This window comes from Sorex fumeus, unplaced genomic scaffold (genome assembly GCF_029834395.1).
Source record: "Sorex fumeus unplaced genomic scaffold, SorFum_2.1 ptg000043l, whole genome shotgun sequence".
In the NCBI taxonomy this organism is placed as follows: domain Eukaryota; kingdom Metazoa; phylum Chordata; class Mammalia; order Eulipotyphla; family Soricidae; genus Sorex; species Sorex fumeus.
The window spans coordinates 43,008,415-43,033,766 of NW_026606100.1; the positions used below are offsets into that span (position 1 = coordinate 43,008,415).

At 42.7% G+C, this 25,352-nt stretch overlaps 1 protein-coding gene across 1 annotated transcript in view; it reads left to right on the plus strand.

Annotated features, from left to right (window-relative positions):
* Positions 1–1,161: 1,161 nt before the first annotated feature.
* The window catches only part of NHLRC2 (NHL repeat containing 2), a 55,509-nt gene continuing 31,318 nt past the window's right edge, over positions 1,162–25,352 (plus strand). Inside the window, exons 1-4 of the mRNA XM_056120648.1 lie at positions 1,162–1,392; positions 4,448–4,600; positions 16,143–16,598; positions 19,414–19,535. Of these exons, the coding sequence (XP_055976623.1) occupies positions 1,215–1,392; positions 4,448–4,600; positions 16,143–16,598; positions 19,414–19,535 (909 nt within the window). The 5' untranslated portion in view covers positions 1,162–1,214. The remainder of the gene's footprint in view (positions 1,393–4,447; positions 4,601–16,142; positions 16,599–19,413; positions 19,536–25,352) is intronic.

The window sequence follows — 25,352 nt, forward strand, 5'->3', positions numbered from 1 at the left end:
TATATATATAGTAACAGTCTGAAAATCAATCCCTCACGGGAAGTATTGACTTAAGAGTTTAGTCTTTGAACAAACACTGAAAATCGGTTATAAAGTGCCTGTCAGTTCTCTTTCAATTGGACAATGGCCCAAATAACTCACAAACTCCCAGTCTCTGGGCAATTGGCTTCTCAGGTCAGTCCAAACACTAAAAAGGCAACCTGGTTTTACTACTTCCACCATAATCAAAGGTGCAGGATTTGCAACAAGCTTAACCACCCTTGATCTGTGACTCCTGGAAATTCAACAGCGTCGGTCTCGGGCGTCTGTCCAACATCTTCCTCCAGCAGCAATGAACCAACTGCACAGTGAGCAAACACAAGTCAAATCATGTGAATTCGAGCGAGCACTGGGGCCACATTCCTAGGCGGGGGCTTACGAGGGGGTCTGCCCTGGAGACTGCCAAACGGCTCTGCACCAGCCTCAAACCCACGGATAGTTGCCTCTGACACCTCCCCCCTGCTTCTACCTTTGGGCCCGCAAGTCCTCCCCTCGGAAACCCCCGGGGGATGCTCGGCCCTGCCACCTGGCCCCGGCGCCCGGGCTCGGGGTTGCAGCTGCTTCCAATCCCCGGGCCGGTCCCCTCCCCATCCCGCAGCCGAGGCATTCGCTCCCGCACTTTCAGCACGCGGGGGTGACACCGCGGGGGCGCGGGGCAGCCGTTCGGGTGGCTGTCCGGCGTCCAGAGCTGTCCCGGGAGCACCACCCTCGCGTCCAGTACCTTCCTGGTCTTGGCGGGAACGGCTTCCTGCGGGCGGGCCCGCGCCGCCCCGTGTCGAATCATGCGAGCGCGAGCCTCGGGAGGCACCTTAACCTCACGCGCGCTTTCCGGGGTGCTCCCGAGAATCTGTTGCATTTTACTTGTTTTGTTTCTCCGACCTGCCAGTTTCCAAAGCTTAGGGTGTATGTGTGTGTGTGTGTCTGGGTGGGAGGTGGGAGCCAACCCCCGAAGGGCGCTTGTGGAATCTGCCGCCCCGAACGTCCAGCCTGGGCGCGGCGCCGGACCGCGGAGGGGCGGGGTGGCCGCGGCCCCGGGGCTTGCAGGACGCGCGCCCGCGCGGGGAGCGTTTGCACGCGGGCGTGTGCATGCCCGCTTCCCGGGGTGCGGGGGGCGCTGGTGGCGGCGGCGGCGTGGGCGGGGAAGGCCCGGACCCGGGTCCGGAACGCCGGGGGACATGGCGGCGGCCGGCCCGCGTAGCCGCAGCCTCGCGGGCCTGCTCCCCGCGCAGACCTCGCTGGAGTACGCGCTGCTCGACGCCGTCACGCAGGACGAGCAGGACCACCTGGTCTACCAGTACCTGCAGAAGGTGGACGGCTGGGAGCAGGACCTGGCCCTGCCCGAGTTTCCGGAAGGTGAGGGGCCGGCCGCGGGGTGGGGACCCCGCCCGGGCCCTCCCCTGCGCGCCCCGCGCCCTCCCCGGACGCCCCACTGGGGCCCCAGGACGCAGCAGACTCGGGGGCTCTCCAGCTGGGCGGTATTGGGGGTGTGTGTGTGTGCGGGGACACCTACGTGCTGGGCTCTCGGCTTCCAGAACCGGGCGGGGCGTGTGCGGGCGACGCTGACATTCCAGGAAACTGGGGACGGGCCCTTTAGGGTAGCGCCGGAAAGGTCCTCGCCTCCGCAGTGCCCGGAGTAGGGGGCAGCCCCCGCATCCTTCCTGGTCGCGTCGCAGCCAACACTGATCCATCGCTTCTGGAATGCCCTCAACACTCCCGGGGAATTGGCCCCGATGTCATCGGGGCTGCAGCTCCCGGAAGTGTTTTTTTCTTTTTTTTTCTTTTTTTTTTCTTTTTTTAAATTTTGGTCCCGTTTCACAGAGGAGGAAATTGATCCATCCCCCCACCCTCCACCCCATCCTTTGCGTCGGAGGTTAAGTCACTGGCCCAAGTCTGATCGAACTGAGCCCTTGCACTGCCCAGTCTCTTCTTCCATCCCAAGTCCTGCCCCTGCTCTTTGTAAACTCGGGCTCCTCGAGGTCCCCTCTCCAGAGTTTGAATTCCAGCGCTGGGATCGCCTGGAACACGAGGGCACTGATATTCGCCGTGCTATTTGTGGTGTTTGTGAAGTACATCTTCTTGCTGTGATAAATGAGACCACTTTACCTTGTTTGGTTGAGACTGGCATTGTTTTGCCCCGTGGTGTTGGCATAAGTCCTGGCAGGACACTGAAACCAAGTGTATAGTTGATTGGTTGGATGGCCCCCCCCCCCCCCCCCCCCCCCCCCCCCCCCCCCCCGCTCAGTGTCTCCAGGGAGGGGATATCAGAACTCCCTGACATCAGAGCCTGGTGTATCTTTTCAGCCTGCTCCTCCTTCCTTGAAAGGGGCTTTTTTCTTTTATATTTTATTTTTTTAAAATCACTTGAACTGCTTTTGATGATTGTGGAATTCTTGCAGAAGAATTGGGTGCATGAGCGAAAGAAACAAAACAGTTACAGAGAAGGGTGCATCAATACTAAATTTGTAAGAAGTTAGATAGTCCACTTTTACCAGCTTTGCTTTAGAATGGGGTTTCTTGTTTTCTTGTTCTGTTTGTATTTACAGTGATTGTATTTTATCACCAAGAGGATTGACCTCTGTGACCTGTAAAAAATAAAATAGTTTTGAGATTCTCAATTTTTTTCAGCTAGACCTGATTATTAAGGCCAGAAAGCTAGAGATGTGTTTCTCTTGGTTTTACAGTAGACTGTAATCAAGGGATTGTAAATGTAACTATCACAAAAACAGTGTGTTTTGTTTCTTAGAGAAAGTACAAGCTTATGAGAGGAGTGGTGTAATGAATGAGTAAAGTCAGACACATTTAGGATCGTCAGTTTTCCCATTTGTTAATTGCATGACTTTGAGCAAGTTACTTCTCTAAACCTTACTGTTCTCAGTTATAAAGTGGAAACAGTATTTATTTTTCAGGGTTACTATACATGCAAGGCTCTTAGCTCATAAGCAAACTCACTAAATGTTACCGCAGGGCTGGAGCATTAGTACAGCTTGTAAGGCATTTGCCTTGCGTGGTGCAGACCCAGTTTTGATCCCTAGCGTGCCATATGGTCCAGGAGTGATCTCTGAGCTGAGTCAGTAGTAAATCCTGAGCACTGCTGGGTGAGGCCCCCAAACCAACAAGTAATTAAAATTATGGCCATAATAATTATTGTAAAATTTACTTTTCTTGTAGGACCTTGTAGCAATTGAGATGTTAGTGTGCTTTCTCTATTATTCTCTCATCACCAGTTCAGTCACTCTTGACTAATGAAAATAAATTAGAAGATTGATCCAGACATACTTTGCAATTATGAAATATGCATAAATTAGTTTGAAGTTTTATATCATCACTATATCTGGCTTAAAATTAACTCTTTACTGTGGTTGTGTAGCTTTTGCTGCAGTTTTTGGCATTAGCTATTGTATCTCCCTTGTTCCAGTCAACTTTTGTTTTCTGTGTCTATAAAGTATTTCAAAATACCTGCTTCAAAACATAATTAGTCCTTTAGTAACTATATTTACCAGTAAGCAACAAATTATCTTCCAGGTGTTGTACTCCAGTACTTTTATTTAGGAGATGGAGGGGTATGAGAGAACCCCAGAAAGTAAAAGAAGGGGATTACTCATCCCGAGTTGGGGTGAAAGTCAGAGCAGATTGTGCTGAGGTGTACTTTATTATTCAGTCTAAGAAATCTTTCTTTGGTGCAGGAGAGATAGTATGGTAGGGAAAGCGCTTGCCTTGCATTGACTCCAGGGTGGGGTCCCCAGCACCACATAGGGTCCTCAGAGCCCTGCCAGGAGTGATCCCTGAGCACAGAATCAGGAATAAGTACTGAGCACCACTGGATGCGACCCACCCAGGTGAAATAAAAAGAAAGAAAAGAAAATCTTTATAATATAATAGTTAAAATAGTAACTTATGGTCAAGTTATTATACATGTTTATATACAAAGATACAGATTCATGAGATTCTAATATTTTTTAAGGGAAGAGAATACTAATTATAACATTATTTCCAGTATATAATTTAGCCATTTTGCCTAACTTTGCTGTTTAGCTCTTTATCTTGTAAATTTGGCTGAGGCATTCTTAATTTCTCTTCGTTCTCTTTTTTTTTCTTGTAAATCTCCTTTTCTCAGCGGCTTTGTACCTAATTGTATACTTCAGGCCTCTTAATAATTGACATTCTCTTTTGTTTTTTATTTTTGTATTGATTTTCCTTTCTTTCACCTGCAGATCAGAATTTCTGGAAGTTTGGTAGATTTGCAGGGAAGTTTTCTATTTGCAGGGTACCTTTTAAAAGCACTTCCCTGTCCTTTTCCCATCCCTCTGTAGGAATAACAGTGGCCATTTTTTACTGAAAAGTTTTAGATAAATTTTCTTTTTTTGTCTTTTCCTTTAATCATGATCATATATTTTTCTGTGAATTTCAGGTTTGGAATGGCTGAACACAGAAGGGCCTATTTCTGTCTACAAGGATTTATGTGGAAAAGTGGTCGTGCTTGACTTCTTCACCTACTGCTGCATAAACTGTATTCACCTGTTGCCTGATCTCCACGCTTTAGAAAAGATGTATTCAGATACAGGTATCAGTCCTTTAATCTCTTCCTAATAGACCCGCTCAAAAAGGCATTGGGAGTGCAGCTGATTGGTTTGCGTATAGGAGAATGAACAGTTGGCAAGACTTCAATGATTCTAAAAGTAATCTCTAATCTATGAATGAAGGACGCCACTTTGCATAAGAAGTTAACTTTGGTGACAATTCCTTAAGAACCAACATTTCTTTCATTTCCGAATATTGTTTTGTTTCGTCTTATTTTTGTTGTAGTTGTTTTGGGGCCACACATAGTTGTGCTCAGGGATATCTTGGCAGTGCTGGAGATAAAACTGGGGTCAGCTGCATGCAAGGCAGCACCTTATTCCATGTAGTATCTCTCCTGCCCCAAGCACTAACATTTAGTCTCTAGTTCTTTAAGAATAAGGACATAAGTTGCTTTTTTTTTTTCATGATCAACTCTTTGGTTTTTGGATTGGGGGCTATACCCAATGGTACTCAGGCATACGCCTGGCTCTGTGCTCAAGAGTCACTCTTGGTGATATAGAGGGGACCATATGGAGTGCTGGCAATTGAACCAGAGGCTGCTGCATGCAAGTACAATTATCCTTGCACTATCTCCCAGGCTCCTTTATGATCTCTCTTTAAGCATACCTGAAATTACCTAAATTTGTTCAATGATAAATACTCCATGCCTCCGTGCAGATCGTTCTGCTAAGGCTTAGAAGGTCTGTGATAAAGTCCAATGAAAAAGCACATGGAACCTGAGGAAAGTTCAAGGAAAATGTTCCCCAGAAAAAGGAACTTGGAAAATCATCATTGTGGCTGAAAGTGAAAATGGGGGAGAGGTGTGGGTGGTGATGGAAGAAGCAGCAGGTAGAAGCAGGCGCGTGAGGCAGAGTAGGACTCTTGGGAACGGTGAAGCATCCCTCAAAAAAATGACATGAAAGGATTTTAGGTAGGTGAGGTCTGACCCTCACTGTAAAGGGCTTCACATAAAATTCTTACTCTTTTTGATTTTTTTTCCTTCCATTGAAAATGGGAATGTTTTAGGTTGGTTTTAGTTTAATAGAAGAATAAAATAATGAGATTTGTAATTTAGAAAAGCACTACAGGGGGCCAGAGAAATAGTACAGTGGGGAGGGTGCTTGCTGTTCATATGACCAATTCAGGTTCAATCCTCAGCATCCCAGATGACCCCAGAGCCCACCAGGAGTGATCCCTGAGTACAGAGCCAGGAGTAATCCCTGAGCACTACCAGGTGTGGTCCAAAAACTAAAGAAAAAGCAAAGGACTAGAGATTAGGCTAAGAATCCTGAAATTAGGTCCTTGCAGACGATTCAGTGGTTTACTGGACCTGGGTTCAAACCATCCCACCAAACAGAGGCCAATGAGAGGTCTTCTTCACTCCTGCTCCCACATGATCCTGGTGCCCTCTGGCCTGGGCAGCCCGCACCCCACTCCCATAGGTAACTTTTTGAAGAAGTAATAAGGATCCTAAAGTTATCTGTTCTAAAAGATGAAATCTGGGTGCCGGAGAGATAGTATAGTGGGTAGGGCACTTGCCTTGCACACAGAAGACTTGGGTTCGATCCCTGGCATATAGTTTCTTGAGCACCGCTCATTGTGATTCCTGGGTGCAGAGCCAGGAGAAACTCTGGAGCATTGCCTTGTGGTCCTCAAACTAAAACAGAACAAAAATAAATAAAAGATGAAATTTGGTCAATTACACTGAAAGCAAATTTCATGATTTCTTAGACTCCTTATAATCTCTTTACCAGTTTATTGCCTGTGTTTTTAATATAAATACATTGTGACCAAAAAGAAAAAAAAAACACCTATTTTCACATACAGATACACTTGTGACCGGTAAAATGCTTTGTAAGAGGATTCAGCATTGTAATTTCTAAGAAACATTATTCTGGAAAGTATGCTGCTATTTGAAAATACTTAGAAATGAAAATAGATTTTTATATTGCTTAGAAGATAGGTTCAATTTCTGTTCCCCCAAAGCAGGCATACCCCGAGATAGATTGTCGCACACAAGGTCAGTAAGCTGTCACTAAATTAATTTGCTCTCGGGGAGCTGAGCATCTTGTCTGCTTCCCGCCTGACGTGTTTCCGAACTTGCTTGCAGCCGTGCGATTTGCATTCTTGGAGTGACATTCGGCAGCCTGTTTAAAATCCCATGGAATATTCAGTTCATTTTATCAGTAAGCCAGAATTGTTGGCTGGGTGAGAAAGTGCTTATTAATTCAAAAGCACCCTGAAAAATGACCCAGTTTCAAACTCACTTTCTTTTCTTGGCAAAGCAGATTTTAAAGCCAAATTCGTAATGGTGACCAGTCAATGCTTTTGAGTAGCTTAAGAGAAATTTAAATGCCAGAGTCGAAAGCAAAAAGTAACAAGTTAATAGTAACAAATGGTCTGAGAGTCAAATATTTTAAAAGAAAGTGCCTGTGGTCCTAGCTTAACTGTGTGTACATTTATGTTGATTTGACACGCTGTAGTGCCTTCTTTTCCTTTCTGTTTCTAAAATTTTTACCTCTTTTTGCTGAATGTGTTAATGATATACTTTATACTCAAATTTTAATTATTCTTGGTTTGGGGGCTGCATCTGGCTGTGCTCAGGGTTTACACCTGGCTCTGTGCCCCAGGATCATTTCTAATGGGGCTTGGGGGACCATATGTGTTGCCGAGGATCGAACCCTGGTCAGCTGCTTGCAAAGCAAGCTCCCTGCTGGCTGTACTGTTACTCTGGCCTTGCTCAGATTTTTCAAAAGCACTTGTTTCATAAGAAAACATCTATTAAGAAAACTTGGAATATTTTAAAACTATGATCGTGAGATATATAGCACTGTAGCCCTGTCTTCCCATTGTTCATCGATTTGTTCGAGTGGGCACCAGTAACATCTCCGTTGTGAGACTTGTTGTTACTGTTTTTGGCCTATCGAATACACCACGGGGAGCTTGCCAGGCTTGCCCCATCCCCCTCGGTAGCTTGCCAGGCTCTCTGAGAGGGATAGGTGAATCGAACCCAGGTCGGCTGCGTGCAAGGAAAACACCCTACCCACTGTGCTATCATTACAGTCTATGATTATGATATATATCTATTCATTAATGTGTGTTTAAATGAGGCTTTCATAAATCTAAATGCTCTAATACTACTGAGTAAATGCCAGAGTTCCCGTTATATATGATGTGCTAGGTTTCCGTTTCATACCTTATTAAGAATGATCCGACTGTATTTGGAATTTATAGTGAAAGTAAGCTGAGAAATGAGATGGTATATGATTTTGCTGTGTGTGAGGGTTTCCACAGCTCTCCCCAGAGTGGTGAATTCATTAGGAAGACTCACGGAATTCACAGTAGCGTTCTTTCGGGACTGTGAAGTGCTCCATACAGGCAGGGAGTACAAAGCGGCCAGAATCAGCAGGGCAAAGACACACAAGCTTCCCAGGCCCGTTGACCCAAAAACTGGCCTCCACAGACAGCTGCATGATTTTCTCCCATGAGGAGGGAGCAGTGGCAACACTTTTGAATTCTTACCCCAAGGAAAGCTCAGTGGCCAGGGAAGCTTGGAAGCTTCTTCCTGGCATCAGGGACCAGATTTCCTCAGGGCCAAAGGAAGTCCAACATCCAGTGTCGCCTGGGGCCTCATCCGCATGGTTCCTCGAAAAGCAGGATGTGCCTGGTGCCACAGGCTGCCGTGGTCCTGGCCCGGATGCCCAGCAGTCAGGCCCACCATGTTAGAGTCTCCACTCGTGTGCTTCCTTTTGATGAGTGTTCTCTGCATTTATTAATCCATGTCCTTACTCGGTTTTTAAAAGTTGGTCATTTTATGGCAGACTTTCTGGGTGTTTAATGAGGATACAAGGTAATGGCAATTTTTTGAAATGAGAAGGATTTCTGACTTACTTCTGGTCTCTAGTCTACTGTTAGTGATTTTGATCCTTTCTTATTTCTCTTCTTGGTATAAAATCTGAAGCCCTCCCAGCATCTTCTCCCTTCCTTGTCTCTGTCTCCTCCACTGACTTTACTTGCTCCCTGGCTTTACTTGGCTCCGTTCCATTGTTTTCTCGCAATGGGCCTGAATGCGTTTCCTCCCACGAGAATGGCCTTCCTGGGCCTTTCCTGCCTAGAAAGATCATTCCTGACTTTTAGATCTCCAAATGTCTCAGTCGATAGTTGTTTTTCTCGCCTGAAACTCGAATTTTTTTCAGTCTTCGAATTTAATTAAGTATACTGGGATAAATAGTATGTTCCATACATCAAACTACTGCACTGCACTGTACTGTCCTCCCGCTGTTCATCGATTTGCTAGAGTGGGCCCAGTAGCGTCTCCACTTTGAGACTCGTTGTTACTGTGTTTGGCATATCGAATACACTTTATTAAAAGAAGTAGATCATAGTGCACTAACATCTCACTTGCCTAGACTCATTGACAGAAATACTTCACTGATTTGCAGATATTTTAAAACTAGAATTTTGTTGCAGTTTATATGTTTCAGTTACTGTTATTGATCATTCTGTTCTACTCACTTGTCCCACCCAGTTTGGGGTCTCAGTTTCTACAAAATATTCCCAGGCCAGGAGATAGTACAGTGGTTAGGGCACATGCCTGGCCTAAACCTGACCCCAGTTCCATCCCTTAGTGGCACATGACCCTCCGAGCATTGCCAGTGTGGCCTGGAGGCCCCCAACCCCTACAGGCAGCCCAGGGATTCGCTGACACCTGAGGACACAAGCCTTGAGATATCCTCACACACTTGTGCTGACCCACGGGCGAGATCCCCGGGCTTCTGAGTACCCCTAGGATGGCTTCCCCCAGACTAAAATAAAGTGATTTCATAGACCTGCTTCAATTTATAATTCATAGTTTCAGTAACTATTTCTGAGCAACAGGTTCATTCATTTATTATTTTTTACGTTTAAAACTTAAACACTTGATTAACAAAGTTGTTCATAATATGGTTCTTTCAGGTAGTCAACATTCCAACACCAATCCCACCAAAGGTGGGTGTGAGTGACCTTCCCCTTTACCAATGTGAAACACCCCCCATCCTCCACTCCCTCGCCCAGGCCTGCCCTGCCAGCAGGCACAAAATAATATATATTACTTTTTACAGCATATATCTCACAGTGGTGTTACTAAAGTTATTATCTGTGGATTTGCTAAGCTGTTAGGTGCTAATTGAGCCTTCTGTGTTAGTGTTTTTTTGCTCCTTGAGCTTAGTGGGTTTCTACGCAATTTTCCCATCTCATTAGTGGTGCACCTACTGGGCTGTTAGTGCTGTGAAATTAGGAGGTGTGGTGCACTGCAGGATCTCTGGAATTCAGGGCGATTCAGCAGCGTGGCATCGCTTTGAGATGAGTTGTGGAGCTGTGAAGCTGGGTGCTTATACGCCCCAGGATGCCAGGTGCGTTTGGGGCACTAGGCCTGCCCCATCCCCCTGCCCCCTGCCCCATCCAGAGATCTCAGCCTGAAGACCTGGGAGAATTCAGCGGTTGGGTCATTAGTCCCAAATTCATTATTTTAAAGCTTCAATCTTAGTATTAGTTTCATCCAAATCTTTTTTTATAGTGCTGTACCTAAAAACTGTGACTTCTGGCCGGTTAGTTACGAATTTTGATTGGCAGAAGTACAGGTTAGTGAGAGATTTTTTGGTAGTGCTACTGGGGACCCATAAGGCCAGACCCCACAGTATCAGGGAGACTTTGTGATAGATATGAGCCTGGGTCCTGTCCGTGTTCCGCATGTTCTCCAGCCCTTGGAGCTGTCCCACTACCCTAATGAGATTCTGTTTTCCAAAACATTCTAGGAAAATCTCTCCAAAGTTCCTGACACAAAAATGGGTGGCAGAGTTGTTTGTATGTACATCAATTTAGACAATCTGGATATGGTTTATATAGTGTACAGATGGCTTCTTCATTGTAATCTTATCCATTAATTTCCTATTATTATTTAGACATGATTTATTTCCTATCATTTCCTATATTTCCTATGCTGATGACCAAGAAAGCTTATAGTCTCCCAAATTAATAGGAATTAATAATCTAATAGGGGAAAGACTTACAATGAAATAATAACAAAAATAATTTTGTTATTTCTGATTAGTGCTAAGAAGGAAAATTCCTGTCAAAGCAATGATGTTCAACCTGGATGAATTACTTTTATTTTTTGGTTGGGTTTTGCGGCCACATCCAATAATGCTCAGGGGCTGTTTCTGGCACTATGCCAGAACTGGTCCCTAGTGGTGCTGGGGATCAAACCAGGTCAGCGACACGCAAGGCGCATCTTTCTGGCCCAAGCCTTCTTAAAAGGAAAAATTGAGCCTGAGACCTGAAAGACAAGGGTGATTTTACTTGATGAGAAAGGTGAGAACATTGCCCTGAGGAACCACTGTGAGGGCCTTGAAGGAAGAAAAATGGTGACGTTCATGAGGAGTTGACGGAAGGCTGGAGGGGTGGAGAAGATGCTGGAGAGACGAGATTTCATTTTTATAGGAAGAAGAGTGAAATTCAGATGGCTGCTTTTCTGCAAGATTGATGGCGACCTGATCAGGTTGATGTTTTTTCCTTTTCATTTTTTCCATTTCGGCCCACACCTGGCAATGTGCCAGGCTCCCTCCTGGTGGAACTTGGGGAAACCACTTGTGGTACTAGGAAAGGTCAAGCTGGGGTCAGTAGCGTGCCAGGCAGGTTCCTTACCTGCTATACTATTTCTTTGGCCCTAGATTTGTGTGTTTTTAAACGTTAGTCTAAGTTCTCAGTAGAAATTAATGTGATGGTTAAGAATGGATGTCAGAGACAAGGAATGAGGAAGCTTTTGTGCTCCTTACAGGATGTATTAATAGCTTGAACTAATCACAGGATCAGCAGGAATTACTGATCTAATCATGGATGACATAAATGCAGATAATAAGAAGAGGCAGGTTTGTTATTACAGAGTTTTCTGGCTCAGATAAATGATATGATACATTAGTATAAGTATTAATCTGGAATTTTTCATTATCTTATGTCTAATGGGGACATTCTCCTTCCTTGACAGGAAGCTGTAGGAAGGGCGGGTTTACGAGGGCTGGAGCGATAGCACAGCAGCTAGGGCCTTGCATGTGGATGACCCGGGTTTGATTCCCAGCATCCCATATGGTCCCCCAAGCACCAACAGGGGTAATTCCTGAGTGCAGAGCCAGGAGTGACCATTGTGCATTGTCGGGTGTGACCACCCCCCCAAAAGAAGGGCGGTTTTGCAGGGAAAGGTCCTGAGTCTAGTTTGAAATCTCTCTGAAGCTTGTTTCTCATGTTTTGCATCACCCTTGCTGTGAAGGATAAAGATGTGAATTCTTTCTGTGCCTTCCCTGCTGACGCTCTCTGGAATTCACCCTCATTTTGTTGAATGCGACCCTTGTTTCTCTGTCACTCGACCTTCTCAGTCTCTCCCATTTTGTCTCCCCTGCTGTGGTATTCTCTCCCAGGATTCCCTTCCCATTCTCTTTATTTGCTCGTACCTTCATGTGGTTCCGGTTTCCCCATCAGCATCACTTCTTCCAAATATTGGAAAACTACTGTTGGTGCCAACATTTTCATATAGTGTATGATGCATATTTTGACTATTGGAGATGTCTTCTTGTTTTTTTTTTTGTTGTTGTTGTTATTAATTTTTTCAGACCCAGTGATGCTCAGAGATTACTCCTGGCTCTGCATTCAGGAATTACTCCTGGTAGCTCATGGGGAACCATATGGGATGCCAGGAATCAAACCTGGGTCAGCCTCGTGCAAAGCGAGCACCACCTCCTTGCTGTACTATGGGTTCTGGTCCCTGAGTACTGGAGAGAGTTTTAAGGAACCAAAGCTACTGGGTTCTTCTAAATGTTCTTAATTTAAAAATGGGCTTAAACTAGTTCTACCTGCCCTCATGAAGTTCTGTTCATTATTTGTAGTACAGGTAGATTTGTTTCTGTGTGTATTTTTAGGTACCCCCATTTTTTTTTCTGTTTCATCTGTTTCAGTCAGAACTATGTAAGAGGTATATTCACTCCTCTTCCTGGGTCCTTGAAGTTGGTCTGTCCTAGATTCTGGATCACACAGCAATCAGAAAGGCTCAGGTTTTTATGCCTGTCTTAAATTTTTGTTTCCCATTTCCCCCCTCTCACACAAAAGGGAACTCTCTAGTGTTTCTATGCGTTTTGCCCTTAAAAAAAAAGTAGAACAGTATATCTTGGCAGTCACTTTATGTCAATTCATCAAGAACTTCTGATTGCTTTTAACAACTATGTGGAATACTGTATGTGCATGAGATAGACTTAATTAGTTATTTTCTTCTTTCTCCTAGTTGTTTTGGCCCTTGGGTTGTTCCTACTATTTCTCAGCTACAGCCAGTGACTCATCTTGTAGATAACGTGTTTTTTTTTTTATTTATTTTTATTGCTAGTAGCATATGTTCAGAGTAAAAGTCTGAGTAGGATGGCTGGGTCGTGGCTAAGTGTATTTAGTGTCCGGGTGCATGTTGCCAAGTTCTATACCAGGAGGGCTGCCGAGTCGTGTCTGGCCGGCAGTCTTTGGGGTGCCTTTTCCCTCACTACCGTTCCCATAAAACGTGCTGATGTGCTTTTAAATTCTCACCGAAGGGAACAGATAAACTAGAGAAATAAATTTAGGGAATGAATAGGAGCTCAAGAAAGAAACAAATGAGATTAGAGGACTATAGTTCAAGTTGAATCTCTGTAGTTCAGTCCTGGTCTGCAGTTTCCTTTTGTGCTATCCTGGGTTTTGTTTGTTTGTTTATTTGTTTGTTTGTTTTTTCCACAGAATATCTCTGTGGTCCAGGATATTCCAGAATTAGGTAGGGAATAGAAGAACGCAAGCAATTCCAGCTTAGCTAAATGGGCAGAATCTAAAAGTGTCACCCACGGGCCACAGAATGATATAAAAAAATTATCTAGTCTGACAAAAGTAGAGAGAATGCCAGTAAAGTAAGATGGAAAGAAAAGAAAGGGACGAGAAAGGGGGCCCCACAGGCCGCCATGGCTCCCAGCACCTCAGCTGGGTCTGTGGAGTCTCGCTCCGTGACCTTCACACAGTGGTGGAGTTGTTACTAACCATCATGAAGGGAAGTACAAGCGTCAAAGCTACCATGCAGATAGTAGGGGGAGGTCAGTGACAGCCAGGGCAGAGAGATCGTCACAGAGGTTAAAGCAGTTTTGCACGAAGCAGACCCTGATTCAGTCCCCAGCACCACACATGATCCCCTGGACCAGGTGTGGGCCCCCAAACCAATCAATAAAATTTCTAAGTGGAAAGGTGTGAGCTAGTGGAAAATATATGCATTGACTGGTCTCTGCCTCAAGTTTTTGCAAAAGAGATCCAAACCCCCCTGCCACGTCCTAAGTGGTAAGAGTCTTGGTTATAGTGTTTGATCTTTGATCCCTGTTCCAGACAGATTTCTGGGGTGAGAGCCATATTGTTTGCTCTGAGGTGATGCTGGGTGGAACCCATGAGTGGGAGCTTGGATGCTTCTGCCCTGATCTCCAGAGAGGGCACAAGGGCTGGCTCTGGAATGAGAGATCTCCCATCCGCGCATGGTAAAGGTGTGGAAACCGCCATGACAGGGTGTGCAGGAAGCTGCCACGTTGGTGAGCGTTTGGTGAGCACTGGTAGAGGGCCACTGGAATGAGCTGAGAGCTCTTCCCCCTGTGTCCTTTACCCTGTCCCCTTATAATGGACTGCATAAGGTAAATGACAGGGGAAGACATGTGGGAACTGCCAAGCTGGACGGAATTTTTGCAAAGATTAGGAGTTAAAGTGGGAGAGTTTCATCTCCTCATTCAAATGTTTGCTTCTTTTCGGTGGTGGTATCCTGTGAGTGTTGGTGATTTGGAGCTGTGTCCCAGACTTTGAACGTCACAAACGTGCTTTGTGGCAGCTGTGTTACGGAGAGATCTGCTGGGGTTCCTGGGAGCGTGTGGGTAGCTTTGGTGTCGGTAAAGGGTTCACACTGCCCAGTGGGTTCACAACACGTTTCTCCTCGTCTTCTCTGAACTCTTGATCCTTCCTTCACTCATCCCGGTAATTCAGTTCTCCATTCTTGAGGCATTTGCTATTTGAGTTTGGGTTTATCTCACACACGTGTGGTTTAGCAGTGAAGATGAGGTGTGTTTGTTTTTCACTCAGAAATGGGGAATCACCCTCTCTTTTTTCCCTTCAGGGTTTCGTCCACAATTTCAGTTTTCCAAGTTACTTGAACCAAAAAGGCAGTAGCATTTCCACTGGACTCTGAGCATTTTCCTACATAGCAAAGAGTTTCCTCTGTGTGTGTGTGTGTGTGTGTGTGTGTGTGTGTGTGTGTGTGTGTGTATGCACGTGCACGCACATGCTTTTATGCTGACACACATAGTTTTTGATGAGTGTTGAAAATGTGATATTTATGTTGTCACTATTACCTTCACTAGTATCTCACCCTCACGGCAAAGCCTGGCAAACCACCCGTGACGTATTCGATATGCCAAAAACAGTAACAAGTCTCACAATGGAGACATTATTGGGCCCGCTCGAGCAAATTGATGAACGACAGGAGGACAGTGACAGTGACAGTGACTATAGTAGTCCATATTGATTTTTTCCCCACTCTGAATCTCGCCTCTATTTTTTCTATACTAACTTCATAATTACCACACCATGTTTGATGGGGTTCAGACAGTAGGCAACAAATCATAGATAGAACTATATATATATGCCTCTCGGAGAGACTTGCAAGCTACTGAGAGTATCCTGGCCGCACGGGCAGAGCCTGGCAAGCTCCCCGTGGGGTATTTGATATGCCAAAAACAGTAACTGTATCAGGTCTCATTCCCCTGACCCTGAAAGAACCTCAAATTGTTAGGAAAGACGAGTAAGGAGAGGCTGCTAAAATCTCAAAGCTGGGACGTATAGAGATGTTACTGGCGCCTGCTTGAGTAAATCGATGAAAAACAGAATGACAGTGATCCAGTAATACAGTGAACTTCTTAACAAACTTTTAGAAAAGGAATGTTTATAGTTGTCCACACTCTTGCCAGCCATAGTAAGGTTTGTTCTAAGAACTATAAACAGGAATTATAGATAAATTAAAGAGACCTTTTATTTCAGAAATATGATTATATTGTCACATCCTCTTCTTCGGTTGTGTTGTTAGGTTAGATAAATTTTTAAAAAACAGTGTGACATTGAATCCCAACATAAAGCAGTTCTGTATCTCATTCTGGGCACACACCAGATGGAGAAATGTTACCGCATTTCTGCATGTTCTGGAGATGTATTTTGCAGCTTTGTCTAAAGAGCATAAAGACTTTAATCCTAAAATAATCATATGATTTTCATTATATACAATTATATGTAGTCACCAAGATTTTCATGAGATTTAGATTTGTTCTCTTTTTTTGTTCATTTTTTTACATTTTAAAATGTGTTTTTAAATGACTTATTTAGTTCTGCGTTTTTCTCTATTATCTCTGGGCTGTTTATATCACTGTGTGATTGAGCATATGCAAACTCCAGTACTTTGTTATATTTACTTTCAAATTTTTCCCATTTAGATGGTCTTCTGATCATTGGTGTTCACTCGGCTAAGTTTCCAAACGAGAAGGTCCTGGAGAACATTCAGAGCGCTGTTCTCCGCTACAACATCACCCACCCTGTGGTCAACGATGCAGATGCCAGCCTTTGGCAAGAGCTGGAAGTGTCCTGCTGGCCAACTCTGGTCATTCTTGGGCCCCGTGGAAACATGTTATTTTCTTTAGTTGGAGAAGGGCACAAAGACAAATTATTTTTGTATACTTCGATTGCTTTAAAGTATTACAAAGACAGGGGACAAATCAAAGATCATAAAGTTGGAGTAAAACTCTATAAGGATTCTTTGCCGCCATCACCCTTGCTGTTTCCTGGCAAAGTGACCGTAGATGATGTTTCCAATAGACTGGTAATAGCAGACACCGGACATCATAGAATTTTGGTCGTCGAGAAGAACGGGCAAATCCAGTATAGCATTGGAGGTAATGCTTCTATCTAATGGTGAGATCTAATGTGTTTGACAGTAAAAATATTGTGTAAGGAAATATGTTCAAATTGAAATGATAACAGTTATAGAGTCACTGTGTATGTTAATTTTTAATTTTATTACAAGTTAATTTTGCTAATATGTGGTCTCTAGATTATTATCTTTACACTTCTTCAAAAAATACCCCTCCAAATATCTTTGAAATCAGAAGGACAGCTTTAAGTTGTCGTTTTTATCTAGAGTTGTATATTCAGTCTTGGTTTTTCTTTTTTTTTTTTAATAAAAAAACTGCTTTACTTACACTCATGTATAATGCACATTATGAATTAGTGGCACTTTCCACTTATGATTGACTTCCCATACAAAATAGAGATATATCTTTTTAAAGACCAGGCTACTGCCCTGGAAATGGGAAGTGCCCTGGAAATGGGAAGTTTAGATGACATGAAAATGGCCTCTGATTTGCACATTCTTTTTTTTTTTTTTAACTTTTTGGCTTACACCCAGCGATGCACAGGGGCCACTCCTGACTCTGCACTCAGGAATTAGCCCTGGCAGTGCTCAGGGAACCATATGGGATGCTGGGAATTAAACCCAGGTCAGCCGCGTGCAAGGCAAACGCCCTACCCACTGTGCTATCACTCCAGCCCCTGATTTGCACATCCTTTAATTCTCCTCCCATGAGAGTCTGAGAATGGAGCTTGGTAAGCGAGCTGCGGCTGCTCTCAGTGCCTCAGGCACTGGCTCCTTGGAGACCCTCCAGCTCTGCTGCCTGGCATCCCCAGGAGAAAAGGACCTGGAAGATGGTTCCTGGCTCCCAATGCACCCAGGGCACCTGTGAACTTCCACCTCATGCCACAGAGCAGTCCTGCCAGCCCCAAGGTCTCCCATCTCCTTCGTGGGGGAAGGAAAAAACCAAAATGCCAGTGTACTTCCGAGTCGGTCGCCTTTGGGCGTAGTGGAACAGGAGGAACAGAGCACTGGAGCACTGGAGCACAGTCCTCCTGTTGTTCATCGATTTGCTCGAGCAGGCACCAGTAAAGTCTCTATTGTGAGACTTATTGTTACTGTTTTTGGCATATCGCATACGTCACGGGTAGCTTTTGTTCCTATCTTTCTGTTCTTAATGCTGAGAAGGGCCGTATTTGGCATAATAAGATCTATTAAATACCCTTATTAATTCTGCTCTCTCACCGAATGAACATCTGAATTAGTCAAGGAGCAAAGTAATTTATCTCCACGGTCCTTAGTAGTAACCCACGCAGCATTAGTAAATAATGTAGGAATAGCTGCATTCTTAATGCAAATAAATTAATCATATTCCTAAGCCCTGGTGCTACTCTCAGCATACTGAGATATTATTTCCTTCACTCTTAAATTTTTTATAGTTCCTGAGTGTTGCTTTGTTACACTGCTTATTTTGTTTTGACTGTTTAGTATTTCGGTCGATAGTAGGCAGTTCTGAGAACACAATAAGTTGAGTTTAAATGATTAGACATTTTTCATATTCAAATACTTTGAATATTCTGTGAGTGAATATTTTTAAATATTCAAATATTCACTCTTTGTGAGTATTCTGTTAAACCAACAGCCCTCTCAAATACATTTCTCATCATGATTATCTCATGATGTACTTAGTGGTTATTCTATAATATAGAAAAAGATTTCGGTAGTTAGATGCACTCAGGGGAGCCTGGCTCGGTATAGTTTCACCGATTTCTGGTGTGGCTGTGGCTGTACTTCTGAGACTGCTCAAGCGCGCCTTCCATGTGTCAGGCTGGAGAGAGTTCTATGCACCGTGTTTTCCAGTTGGAAGTGACCCCACTTTTGTTCTTAGGGAGCATTGCCACCACTATTAATAGTAGTAGGATAAGAAAAATGAAAGAAGTGCATATTTTGCTGGCATTATTCTAAGCACCAGTGTCACTGTATTTCGTGAGTTCTCAGAGTGCTACTGTGAGTTAGTTCTATGTTTAGTTCCCTTTGCAGAAGGGAAACTAAAATACGAAGAACTTGCCCAATCATCTGGCTCAGCAGGAAGAGGCAGAAGTGGGATTTAAATCAAGTGTGGCGAGCCTCGCATTCATGTTCCTGCCACTGCATTCCACTGCTCTCGATAGCGTCTAGCGTAGAGCCCTTCAGCACACTCAAGGACTGTGTGGATTGCCTTGGGTCACAGCATTAAGTGATGCTTTGCTAAGTTATGAAGTCTTCACCCCTGAAACTGCACCTGTGTTACAAAAGCCCAGGCCATTGGACCGGCCGTTCTTCTCTTTCTTCGAGTTTGTATGAGGTGTTATAAAACTTTATCACAAAGTAAAATAATACGCATCACTATTAAGGATCCTTAATCTGGGCCTCTTGAATCATTAAGAAATGCTTGAATGCCTTTCCTAGGGATCTGAGAACCTCTATGAATTGTTTGCACCATTTGGTGAGCATGTGTATTTTTCGAACGAAAGGTTCCTGGCATGTATTGTATTGTTAAAAAAAAATGTGAATCTTATTAAATTGTGGGAAATTGTCTATGTAGATGGTAAAAGAGTAAAATTTGTTTTGAACACTTTTTAGCCCAGGTATTAATTCTTAAATTCCTGTTGATTTTATTCCTTCTGCCGCTATTTGCCCTGTCAATAACAACTCACTTTTAAGAAAAGCAACTCTTGGGAAGCTTTCTCATTTTAATTCGAAGTGTTTTTCATTTATATTCATTTACAGCTTTAAATTCAAATTTTATTGTTATTATTTGGATTTTCTCTGAGATACTTTCATAAGGAGAAAACTTGTCTTATGTCTACCTTGTATTTTAGGGCCGAACCCTGGAAGAAAAGATGGAATATTTTCAGAATCAGCCTTTAATTCACCACAGGGTGTAGCCATAATGAATAATGTCATCTATGTGGCAGATACTGAAAACCACCTAATCAGAAAGGTAATTTTTTTTTTAATTTTAAGAAAAGTTTTAAAAGTCCTAAACAAGATAACTGATATTTATTTGCAACATTAAGTATTGAAAATGAGAGCAAATACTTCAAAGTATCCTTATTTAGATTTTTTTCCAGGGCCACTTGCTTTACTCAAGTGTCTTGTGTTTCTGTACATCCACTTGTATTTGTTGCAGAAAATATACCCTTTAAGACTTTTTGGAGGGGTAGCAAGTTGGGGCAGCCTAGGTGCTACTCTTGGCTCTGTTCAGGGGTGGTGTTTGGGGAACCGTATGATGCCAGGGATTGAACCAGAGTCGGCTGCATTTCTCTCCAACATTAATTCCCCCCCACCCCCGTCTTTGTTTCAGTCATATACTTAATCTCTCAAAAACTCCCATTTGAGGTATTTTCCCAGTGATTACTTAGGAAGTGATACATTGTCCTTTTCAGTTAAAATTCGGTTAAATTTTTCTCAAAACAAGAAAAATTATATCATTCCCATCTTCCTTCAGCTCGTATTTTTTTTCTTGGACATAGCAAGTACTCTTAAAAATTGGTTTTATTTTGTTATAAAAGTTACTAGATTTTGATTTTTAAAAGTTAATTAAAACATAAGGGCTAAAAGCCTGTAATTCAGTCTATTTCAGTTTCTCAGAAATAGCCAACTTTTGCTAAAATTTCTCGTTTTAGAAATTTCCTATTCGTGTGAATAAACTTATCTTAAAAGGACTAGCGTAGAATTTTTTTTAAATGTAATCATACTGTACATACATGATCTTATGTCTTTAACTCACCATTTTCATATTTATCACATGAATGCTATAACTGCATTGTACTAAATTATAGAAGTACCTATAACTTTTAACATTTATATGTAAATAATATATTAAGATTTTTGGTTAATATATGACTGGGTATAATCCATTGGTCAAAACATAACTCTTTTAGATATAGTTTTCTTTTCTCACTATTTCAGTATAATTATTATGTCTGTTTTATTTGATCTTTTCTAATATTAGGCATAAATTCTTCCTAACCTTAAGACATAATAGTAGGAGAAAAAACATACAGCATTACCATAATTTAGTCCTAAAATAGCATGGGGCTTAGCCCATTGTATGTGTTCACCAGACATATGTTGTATGAATTTATAAGTAAATAATTTCTGCTTAATGAAGCATTTTCTAATGTATTTGTTCCTCATAATATGAAAATTATTTTGTGATTTTATAAATTTTGCAGACTTACTCTTTGAAAGTCTTAAGAATTTTCTCTGTGGAGACTGTTAAGCTAATCTCTTATGACTCCGTTGGTGAGAGGTATCTGCGGTCTCTCCGTTTTAGACAGAACTCTTGTATCTCGTAGATGGGCAGACGGAACTTATGATTTCTTGGCATGTGGTTTGTAAATCTGTATTTTCTCTTTAATGCCTACATGGTATTTATTTTTCATTAAATTTAAACAGCCTTTCATGAATTCTGTGTCAAAGGCTTTAGTAGGAAGGTTGCTTTGGAATTTGCTTTAACCATTTAATCACTTGAAGTGTCTGTGGGCACAGGAAGTCTGTGTGTCACCCCCCCCCCACACACACACACACACATACACACCTGATTACTCTGGTTTTGGTTTGTTAGGTTTGGCATCAGAACTCACTGTGTTATTCTTTGCTTTGTATGTGTAAACACATCTCTTGCCCAGATGAAATTCAATTTTATTTTGACATAAACACCTTCATTTTTTTTTAATTTGTTCTTTGCTTTTTGGGGTCAGAGCCAGCTGTGTTCAGGTCTTAACTCCTGGCTCTGTGTTTAGGTGGGGTTCTGGGGACCCTATGCGGTGCCAGGGATTGAGTATGGATCAGCTGTGTGCAAGGCAAGCACCTTACCTGCTCACTGTCTCAGGTCCTTGACACCTTTGGTTTTAAAAATAGCTCTGGGCTCTCCCAGGTTCTTGAGGACCTGCTTATAGTCAGCAAAAAATGGCCTTGCACAGCAGCCGTCCAGCTCTTTCTGTCTGTCTAGTTGGCCTCCACATGTCCCAAGATGGCAGAAAGAGGATTTTCTGTTTCTTAGACCTACAAGGTCGTTATTTATTTTTTTGTTATCTTTTTTTTTCTTTTTGGGTCACACTGGCGATGTACAGGGGTGTTGACTGCATTTCAGATGCCTTTTAAGTAAAACCATAATCACCCCAAATTTAGGCTACCTTTATTGCCTTAAAAAATAGGCAAGGAGGCAGAATTATGATTTCTTTCTCTTCTAATGTATATGTTCTTCTTTATCCTACTCCCATTTTTCCCTGTCATTCCTCCGCTGTAAACATGACTGCATGCAGCCATACTGATATGTTTAATTCATTTCTTCTTATTTGTATTTGACCTCGTCGAGCATATGTTTTTTGTGTTTTAAACATTATTATGATATATTTTGCATAGCATAGTTCACACATTTCAAATATATAAATTCAAGAATTCTTAGTAAACTTAAAGTTTTACAGCCACAGCCATAAACCAGTTTTAGAATGTTTTCCTTCCCCTCAGAAAGGACCCTCATGCCAGTTACAGTTACTCCTTGTGTCCTCCCTGCCACGTCTGCTTTCTGTCTCTACCAGTTGGCCTCTTCTGAATGTACAGAAGTGAAGAATAGCGGGCGCTATATGTCTCACTTCTTTCTTCAAATAATTGCAAGCGTGTCGCCTTCCCCTATCCTTGGTGATGACCAAGGGTGCCGGGAGACCTTTGGTTGCGGGGTAGCTGGGCCCAGGCCCGCTCCGGGAGCGCAAGGCCTGGTTTTGGTGCTCGCACACTTTGGGGTCAGGGCTCACCAGAGGCTGCCCTCTTGGTTGTGGTGCTTGGACTTCGCAGCCACACTCACTTCACTGGGGTGCACACTTTGAGTCGCGCTGCTCGGGGGACCATGTGAGGTCTCCTGAGTCAAACCCAAGTCGGCCACTTGGCAGGGCAAGCAGCTGCCTGCTGTACTAGCTCTCCGGCCCCTCTTGGCCGCTTTTCAAAGCGGGCTTATATTTTGCACGGTTGAGTTGGTTAGTAGAGATCTTTTTTTATTCTCAGCATAAATGTCTTATCAGATGTACAACTTTCAAATGCTTTCTCACATTCTGTTGGCTGTCCTTTCACTTTCTTAGTCATGTCTCTTAACGCACAAGAGTTTTAAACTTTGATGTTTCCCAATTTGTCGTTTTTTCTCTCGTTGCTTATGTTTCTGGTGTCATGTGTAAGAATTTATTGCCACATCCAAGGTCGTGAAGATTTATTCCTGTTTTCCTTTAAGAGTTTTATAGACCTGGCTTTTAAAGGTGGGTCATGGATCTATTTTGGTTGATATTTATATGCAGTGTTTGGAAGGGAATATCTAACTTAATTCATAAACGCATATGGACATTCAGGTATCCCAGAGTCACTTATTAAAAACCATTCTTTGCCCATTGAATAGTCTTGATAACCTTTATTATTTTATTAATGCATGGACATTGCTACACTTCGTCAGTTCCATTGATCTTAATATATTTCTTAGATAAGTACCACACTGTTTTGATTGCTATAACTTAGTAAGTTTTATAATCAAGAAGTAAGAATTCTTCTACTTTCTTGTTTTTCACTATTGTTTGGGCTCTTTTGGATTCCTTTTAGTACTGTATTTTAGATTCACCTTGTCATTTCTGCAAAAACTACAATTTGCTTCTCAATTTCTAATAAGTGTCAGTTAAAGTGACAATTTTATCTTTTTTTCCTCCCTATCTTTATACTTCATACTAGTCAGATTTTCAGTTTTTTTTTAAGCATTATTAGTGGTGGTATCTTATCATGCTCATATTCTTAAAGAAAAAAATATAAATATAACTAAATTTTTCCCCAAAGCTTAATATTTTCTCCAGCTTTGGGGGAATAAAAGAATTATGAAGAAACTTCCTATGTACATTACCTAGAATTATTCCATTACAATTTTGTTAATTTCATTATAAATTTGTTATAGAAAGTATATATAAATCTACATTTATTGATATAATTGTATAATTTTTGCTTTTTTATGTTTAGTCATCTTTTTATTCCTGGGATAAACCTTCCTTTTAACTGAAACATTTTTTAAAGTCACATTGGATTTAATTTTTCTAAATTATATAGAAAAATATACATCACTCAAGAGGTAGAAATGAAAGTAGAAAGGACAAGAGAAAAGCAAACGAAAATAGACAACTTCAAAAACACACAGAATACACAGAGGTAAACGCCATTAAATGCATAATACAAATTGCATACTTTATCATTTGAGCTTCAAAGATAAAGCTAGGCTCAAAGTACAAGGTTGAAAAAGAAATCTTACAATCAAATGGTAACCGGGGAATGAAAGGGACAGCTATATTTATATCAGGTAGACCTCAAGCTGGGGAAAAACAGGGAGGGTAACAAGAAAAAGGGATGGACTTTATAGAATTACTAAGGGAATCAATCCATCATAAAAGAATACTCATTGACATGTATGGACATCAAATGAACCTTTATTTGATGTTTAAAATATCATTAAAATACTTAATAAAGTAATTATCAATGGGTTTTCCTCAATAATAGCAAAAAGCAAACAAACAAAAAAACAATTTAAAAAATGGCAGAAGAGATAAATCGATACTTCACCAAAGATGAAATCCAAGTACCAACAAACAAGAAAAAAAATGTTTCGTTTGTTTTGGTTTGGGGCCACACCTGTTGGTGCTTCGGGGGACCATGTGGTGCCGTGATCCACCTCAGAGCCCCGGCATGTAAAACATGAGCTCCAGATCTTTGAGCCATCTTCCCAGCACCGCCACCCCCATAAAGTGCTCATTTTCAAAATCAGGGAACTGCAGATCAAACTACAATAAGATACCATCTCACACCTGTAAGAATGTCCTATATTAAAAAGAGCAGAAGCAGAACTACCGACGGGCATGTGAAGACAAACTGTGCCCCAGGCACAGTTAAGAACAGTGTCCAACCTCCATCGGGAAAAGCATGGCGGCTTTAAAAAATTTTTAAAATAGGTCCTACCATGTGATCTGTTTACCCAAATAATGTAAAACCACTAATCTAAAAAGGAGGAAAGTGCCTGCCATAGAGAAGACTGTTGGGGGGTGGGGGTGGGGGACTGGGGACATTCACGATCACGACCACCCTGTTGTTCGTCGATTGCCTCGAGCAGGTGCCAGTAACGTCTTCTTCGTCCTAGCCCTGAGATTTTTTTTTTTTAAAGTGCCATATTCAAGGCTTTTTCAGGGTTAGGAGAATGAGACCATCATTGTTACTGGTATTTGGCATATTGGGTATACCACGGGGAGTTTGCCAGACTCTGCCGTGTGGGCATGTTACATTTGGTAGCCTGCCAGTTTGACCGAATTAGGAATGAGATGATAAGATGTCGCGCGGTCGCGAATGCGGCCGCGCGCTTCCAGGAGCTGAGTGTGATGATCTCTGGATCCTGGCCGTTGTTGGAGTTACACGGCAGTTGGTGGGTGTAACTGTCTAGTTACTGGCAGGTCCAGTCCCAAACTGTACAGGCTTGGAGATCTCAGCCCCGGGTCCCACACATCTGGGTTCCTCTGTCAGTTCTTTTATGCGTGAGGCTCATCCAAGTGTGTGGAGAGTGCTCTCAGCATGGCCTTGGCTGAGCCTCGGTGGTCTTCAGCTGTTGGGCCCTGGTGGAGACAGTCAGGCATAGGGTAGGAGACTCTGTCTTGTTCTCTCCCAGGAGCTGAGTGTGATGATCTCTGGATCCTGGCTGTTGTTGGAGTTACACGGCAGTTGGTGGGTGTAACTGTCTAGTTACTGGCAG